This window comes from Teleopsis dalmanni, chromosome 2, assembly GCF_002237135.1.
Source record: "Teleopsis dalmanni isolate 2A chromosome 2, ASM223713v2, whole genome shotgun sequence".
NCBI lineage: Eukaryota > Metazoa > Arthropoda > Insecta > Diptera > Diopsidae > Teleopsis > Teleopsis dalmanni.
This window is the reverse complement of record NC_051847.1, coordinates 59,407,508-59,415,003: the sequence shown is the minus strand read 5'-3', so window position 1 is coordinate 59,415,003 and position 7,496 is coordinate 59,407,508. Positions and strand designations below refer to the sequence as shown.

Genomic DNA, 7,496 nt, shown 5'->3' with positions numbered 1-7,496 from the left:
ATGTACTAAATCAGTTTTAAAAAATTATTAGTGGTAAAATTGATGTCATCTAGTTTATGTAGATTTCTTGAAGTACAAATTCAATATCATTAGGAACATTTTATTTCCTTTTTTATAAATAATCATGTATAAAAGAGGTAAGATCCAGTGATATATATTTCTTACAGCGTTGGGCTCGACAGTTTGAACTTGTATTCTTAAGGGAATAATATACGCGACGGTTCCAACTGTCATTCAAGATATAAAAAACTTTTGAAGATAATTTTTTTTCTCGAATTCATAACGAGTTTTTAATAAGAGATCCTGAGTAATAAGGGATCATGAACTCAATTGCTGAGTCGATGAACTAACGACCTAAAAGTTGTGCGAAAAAAAACAAGTAAAATTTTAATCTATTCTATTTAATCTATATTAAGTGTTGATGTTGTCATATAAAATGTAGCATACTGAGAAGCTGAGCTGGTTTGTATCTGATTTCGTAGATTTTGCTCGAAATAAAATGTAAATCATAGTATGGATCTCTCTTTCAGCAAAATGTTTGGTTAAACATGATTATATAATTTTTAAACGTTAGTATTAATCTTAACGCAATGGTTTGAGTAACAGAAACGATAAGAGGGGATTAACTACTGCAACTATTATAAATAGTCATACCTGACTTCTTGTAGGTAATATATTCGCATAACTTCTCTGTCAAGTAAACTTGATTACTTTATTTTTTTAATAAAAAAAGAAAATAATTGTAAGTAGAGAACACCATACAATAGCGGTGACATCTATTTCTTTTTAGAACATTTAAGGTGAATCCTCACTTTAAAGAAATGTATCAGATTTTGTATTAATCGATTCATATGAATCAAGCATTTAAATTAGTCGCAATATAATTTTCTCTAATCGGTGATTCAGACTTTATTATCAGATTACTGATTGACAATATAATTAATTACATGTTGCAAGACTGCTTATATAAAAGTTTTATATTTGTTTTTGTTAAATATATGATGAATTCATTAAATTTAGAAAAAAAATAAAATTCTAAGATTTATGTTTAACCTTTTGAATAGTATAAACAAAAAAGTAAATGATTTTCTAATTCAAAATTCTCCGAGTTGTAGTTTACGTTTAAGATTCGTTTAAATAGAAATCTAAATTAATTTTTGTATTTATAGTTTTTATTTAAAACAAATAATTAGTGGGAAAAGTATATAAGTAAAAAATATAATATTTTGTTGATCTTGCAAATCTGTAATGTAAACCTTATTCAACCCTACAGAGACTGAGTTGCCCAACGCGTAGTACTTGCTCTTTGCACGATAAGAGTTTGGTTGCAGTAAAATGTTAGTAATAAATAATTTTAAATAAATATATATAAATATGACAACATATGTTTATTCTGATTTAATTTAATTTGTTTATTTATTTTAGTATTAGATTTGAAGATAAGCAGATCTCTTCAAAGCTTACGTTTTTGCATGAATGGATTTGATTTTTAGTTATAATTTTGATGTTCATGTAAACGGTTAAGTTAAGAATTGTTAAAAAAGTTAAAATAAAAATAAAATAAATAATTTAAAAATAATGTTAAATAAATTGGAATATTTCAGTGCTGTACTTATATTAATAACATTAAGTACAGCTGTGCCTGTAAAAGATGATGAACATTTTCAATCATTAAGGCCTTATCAACTTGAATTAAAGCATAAACGAGATATACCCGATGATTTACCATGTGGTTGTAAATCTAAACACGATGGCCATTCTTCAGAAAATGGGGGAAATCATGATGAATATTTAAACTATAAGTCAAAACTACCAAGATTTCGACGTTCGTTGGACGAAGCAGATTTAGTGAAAGAAAATGATGATGTTGTTTTAATTGAAAGCATTCGTGAAGACCAGATAAAAATAATAAATTTGGAAAAAAAATCTTCTGAAGAATCGGAAATGGTAAACGATAGCGATGAAACAATAACGAAAACAAATGCTAGTAATATTTCCAAAGACAATTCATCTGAAGAAAATGATGCTAATGCAGATGCAAGCAAAAACGAAGCAAATGATATATCTGCGGAGAATTCGCCTGAAGAAAAAGGTGAAATAGTTTGTAATGGGGAAGCACGAAAGAAAAGAAAAATAAATATTACTTCTGAAGAAAATTCATCTGAAGAAAAAGGTAAAAAAAGTGGTGATGGAGAGGCAAGAAAGAAAAGAAAAGTAAATAGTACCTCTGAAGAAAATTCATCTGAAGAAAAAGGTAAAAAAGGTGGTGATGGAGAAGCAAGAAAGAAAAGAAAAGTAAATAGTACCTCTGAAGAAAATTCATCTGAAGAAAAAGGTAAAAAAGGTGGTGATGGAGAAGCAAGAAAGAAAAGAAAAGTAAATAGTACCTCTGAAGAAAATTCATCTGAAGAAAAAGGTAAAAAAGGTGGTGATGGAGAAGCAAGAAAGAAAAGAAAAGTAAATAAGTACCTGAAGAAAATTCATCTGAAGAAAAAAGGTAAAAAGGTGTGATGGGAGAACAAGAAAAGAAAAGAAAAGTAATAGTACCCTGAAGAAAATTCATCTGAAGAAAAAGGTAAAAAAGGTGGGTGATGAGAAGCAAAGAAAAAAGAAAAGTTAAATAGCACTTCTGAAGAATATTCATCTGTAAGAAAAAGGTAAAAAGGTGGTGAATTGGAGAAGCAAGAAAGAAAAGAAAAAGTAAGATGGACTCTAAAGAAAATTCTTCTGGAAGAAAAAGGTACAAAAAGGGCAGTGAGGAGAAGCAAGAAAAGAAAACAAAATAAATTAGCACCTCGAAGAAAATCATCTGAAGAAAATAGTGGAAAAAGAAAAGTATTTATGTACCACTTTCTGCTCTAGCTCAAAGTTTCTCAAATACAAGAAAACGCAGGTGTAGAAAGTAAAAATCCAAACGTTTGAGGTTGTAACAACCCGAACTGGAAGGAATATGTAAGCCCACTGTAATAACATGATTTACTTGAAGAGTTGAGAATATAGCATTCAGCAAATAAGCTCACTTAAATAAATATCAAAAATAGTTACTGGACTGTTATATGAAATGCGACGATTAAGAACTTATATATACGATATTCTGCGATATAAAAAACAAACAATATTAAAAATATGCTAATAAATAAAATAATTGTTATTGTTCAAATAATTTGCAAATATAGACAATCTAAAAACCTATTTCTATTTTTATTTTTCCTATTGGGCTACGGTAGCTTGAAGATGTTATCAGCGTCTGAAAATCTTGTTCTCATGGAATACTTTAACGCGTAATAGGTCAGGTTATCTTCTCTGTGAAAAAGATTAAGAATTACGTGTAGCAGAAGTGATAAGTAAAGCATTTAACTTTTAGCAAGTTTCTAAATAAATAAGAAAATTTATACGTGCGAATACATGACTGTTATATAAACAGTCAAAAGCGTATAAAAGACGTAAGTTGAAGAAGTCTTGAAAAGTTGAATCATATAGCTTAAAGCCATAAGTATTATATATTATGTTACATTAATAACGTATTCGAATAAATCTAAGATTTTGATCAGATGACTGCAAAGAAAGTGTATCTGAAAGTACTAGAAATATTTGTGTTTAGAATAGTATCTTAAGAAGTTTTAACAAGCAAAAGCAATTTTAAAATGAAATTAAATTTGTTTTATGCAGTTTATATTTTTTGATGTAGGTCTGTCAATTAATTATATACATCTTGACTTGCTGTATACTGGTAGTTTTATAGTTCATTATCATTTATAACGTGAAAATCAATGGAGTCAAGGTTTTTTTAATTTAAATGTAAGTCATCAGAATCCAGATTACCTATTCGTTTATCTTAAAGAAGACAGATAATGTTTTGGTTTCTTTTCAGTATTTTGACAATATTTTGCAATTAACTTGCATGTGATATTACAAAACACTCAAAAGTATAATCGTAAAAACAAATTGGGTGATATATCGCTTACAAATCTAGACTAATAAGACAGTACCCTGCTTTCAACTTAAGATAAAAATTATAAGACAAATTTAAATACTTATTACTCGCATTTTGAGTCAAAATTAAAAATCTATGCAGGTGTAAAAAATTGTGACAAATCTCCAGATACTTAATACATAGAATATGGGCATTCCCCATAAAAGAGATAAGAAGTTTTCATTTACAAATTAAATTATCATATTTACAATATTTATGCGACTTTTTATAATAAAATTTGTGGATAAACAAAGTATTAATACACTATCTATCTATTATCTATCATTGGATTCCAGGTCAATTTGCTATATAAAAAATTAAATAGCGGGTTATTGGATCCTGGTTCTTGTGGATCACGGCCTTTTTCGGCATCCTCAAATCTGTTAGGAAACTAGCTATCGACGATTTGATCCAATCTAAACCAAACAAAAACTATCCAAGTCACTATAGCTGTAGTTTTGAGAATAGAACCAAAGGATAGTCTTACTTGAAGTCAGGGAAAAAGTAACTTGTTTTACATAAATATCGGAATACGATTTGCAATAAAATGGATCTTCATGGTTTGAGAGCTGTGTATATTTTTTCAAATATTTTCTTAAAGATACATGGTGGCTTTTCATTTTTTTTACTTACTGAAAAAACTAATTTCTGAGTTTTATTTTATTTATATATCATTCATCATCCTATCTCCCTAATTTACTCCTTTGTTTTCTGGCTTAGTTGAATCTAGCTCACTAGGTATTAAGCCTATATGTTCACATCTGTCTTCCTTGATTACTGGAATGAAGTCTTCTCACTGCTGTGGAAATCCTCTCTATTTATTCCTAAGTGGTGGTTTTCATAGTCTCGGACTGTGATTTTCGATGCTTTCCACCTACTGCAAAACAAAACACAAAAAAAAATTAATAAATTTCTGTGGATAGATAACTCATTAAAAATTTTATGTTACTAAGATTTTCAATCTATTTTAATATACTTTTTTTACCAATTAGATATTTTAGTTCTAATGCTAAAGCGTTACTAAATATTAAATCCATATTGAACGTAAAAAAGTCATTATTAGATAATAATTTTGTTGATTTAACCAGATTGTAACTACATCTCAGGCCAAAATATTCTTACTCAACGCATTAGGTTGGTTCAGTCATAACATATGTTGGTTTTCATATCTTCTTCACTACATGAGCTATATAAGACCATATTGCTCTGAGTGTATAAACTGATCAATAGTCCATTAGTCCTTCGGGAACTAAAGCGGTGTTCACCAGAAAATAGAAGAGAAAGTAAACGAATTTTGAGATATCAATGGTTTTATGAATAAAACCTGTTTTATGAATAAAACCTGTTTTATGAATAAAACCTGTTTTATGAATAAAACCTGTTTTATGAATAAAACCTATTTTATGAATAAAACCTGTTTGCGGGGAAATTCGAGACCATAAACCGTATGTATATGCATATATTTACGTTCTCTTTTGTCCTATGTAATAATAAATAGATATTTTTCTTTTTGGAAATTTAATAATTTTACCCACTGTTCAGTTTTGTGGAGATTAAAAATAGCAAAATCTTAATAAATAAAACAAATAGAGGAAGGCCCGACGTCATTTTTGCGTACATTCACCGAGCGTTAAACAAAATTTTTGAGATTTCGAAACCAAATTACATTCGCTGCCGTCACAGTATTCGATTGTTTTCAATGAACCTATCCCAAATAGACTTACGTTGGGCTGTAAAGGCGATGGCGGAGGGGCAGTCGATGTAACAGTCTACACAATAAAAAACCATCGAGTTTTGTTTAAAAAACCGATGCAATCGTAAAAAGTAGAAGAAATGAAAGATTTGAAGTGCTAAAAAAAGTTTTCTATTGCACAAGCGAAAAATGTAAAGAAAATTTCAATATTCGAAACGAGAATAAATTTAGTCTGTAAAGTGCAACCGTTTGGGATGTTTTAGAGTAAAGAAGTTTCAAAAATTAAAAAAAAAATCAAATATTTAAATTTAATTTAAAAAATATTGTAATAATTAATAAATGGAAAAATCGATAAGACTGAATGTTTTATTTAAATTTTAAAAATATATAATTTTTTTTTTTGAATGCGTTATTGTGCAATTATATTTTATTTATTATGTAACAGTGTAGAGTTACATTAATTTCTCTATAAAATTTATGGAATTTTCTTGAATTTTAATAAAATCTATGTGAATTGTTTTATAATAATTACAGATTTGTTGGAAGTTGGAACAAAAACTGACATAATAGTTTTTTGAAAAATAAAAAATATATTGAGAATATAAAAATACTTAAATTTTTTTTAATATTTTATAATGCGGTATTTCGTAAAATAATATATAAAAATATTAAAAAAAAACCTGGTTTTATCAATATAAAAAAGCATTTTGTTGAAATTTAATAATTTTAATTTTTTAAAAAAAAATTTTTAATATATATGATAATTTTAATAATTTTTTATTTTGGAATAAAAATATATTATGAAATTGTTTTCAAATTATAACACAAACTAATTAAAAAATTTTAAAAATATTAGATTTCTTCAAAAGTATATATGAAATGTTTCTTACTAAAAGACGATAAATATACGTGTAGAGAAGTAAATAGATGTTACTGGCAATTCGTCCCGTAGAAGTGTAGTTCTTTTGTGCTTTAATAAGAAAAATTTTTCTATTAAAACGAAGAAATTTCGACACTTTAGTTAACTATAGTAATTTTGAGTACAGATTTTTCCTTTTAGAACTGGACAACCATTACGTTCATGCTACGAATACTGGTATTGGATAGATATATAACAAGTTAATAATGATTAAATATCTTCTGACAAGTGGCTGTGACAATGCGTACCCCTTTCTTTTCTGACCCAGCACTTGTTCAAAAGTAGTTGTTGAAGGCAGTTTTTATTCAATTCACTTGTCCGCATTCATTTTCAAGCAATCATTTAGTTTAATTAATGTGCAATCAAATAAGAAATATATGTTACATATATATACATAAGTATTTCTAAGACTCGAAACCGATAAATTTATAATTTGTCGATTTTAAAATAATAAAAAATTTTATGTATTATTATGTTGAAGCTATTTCAGCCAGTGCATTTGAGCACTTTTACTCTTTCTTAACTTGACGTATTTTTAAAACCCCTTTTTACGTCTTCACTAGATTATTCTTTATCACTTCATCAGACTAAACAATAATTGACCTCAGATCTGCATAACTCAGATCTGTATTTTTTGATCGGATCAATCTTGAGATCCCTGAGGATGTCATTCGTCCTAATGTACCATGGTACTTTGAAAAGTCTTCTCGGAGCCTGGCTTTGTGCAATTTCTATATAGTAGATAGTAGTGTTTGAAGTTTTGCTAAACGCTACACAGCCATGTATAAGTGACGGACGAATTATTTGGTTATATATCAGTTTCCTGTTCTTATGTTAGCATTGAGATTTTCATTTCTGAATAGTGGTTGGAGGTGATGAAAAATTTTGGCACAGATAATTCTTTTTAGTTA

The 7,496-nt window shown here is 27.9% G+C and overlaps 1 protein-coding gene across 1 annotated transcript; it reads left to right on the top strand.

Moving 5' to 3' along the window:
• Positions 1–1,578: 1,578 nt before the first annotated feature.
• On the top strand, positions 1,579–2,511 carry LOC119674661 (protein FAM133-like). Its single transcript, XM_038085810.1, has 2 exons — positions 1,579–2,092; positions 2,168–2,511. Exons 1-2 carry the CDS (start codon positions 1,579–1,581, stop codon positions 2,509–2,511), a joined length of 858 nt encoding a protein of 285 aa, XP_037941738.1.
• Positions 2,512–7,496: the final 4,985 nt, after the last annotated feature.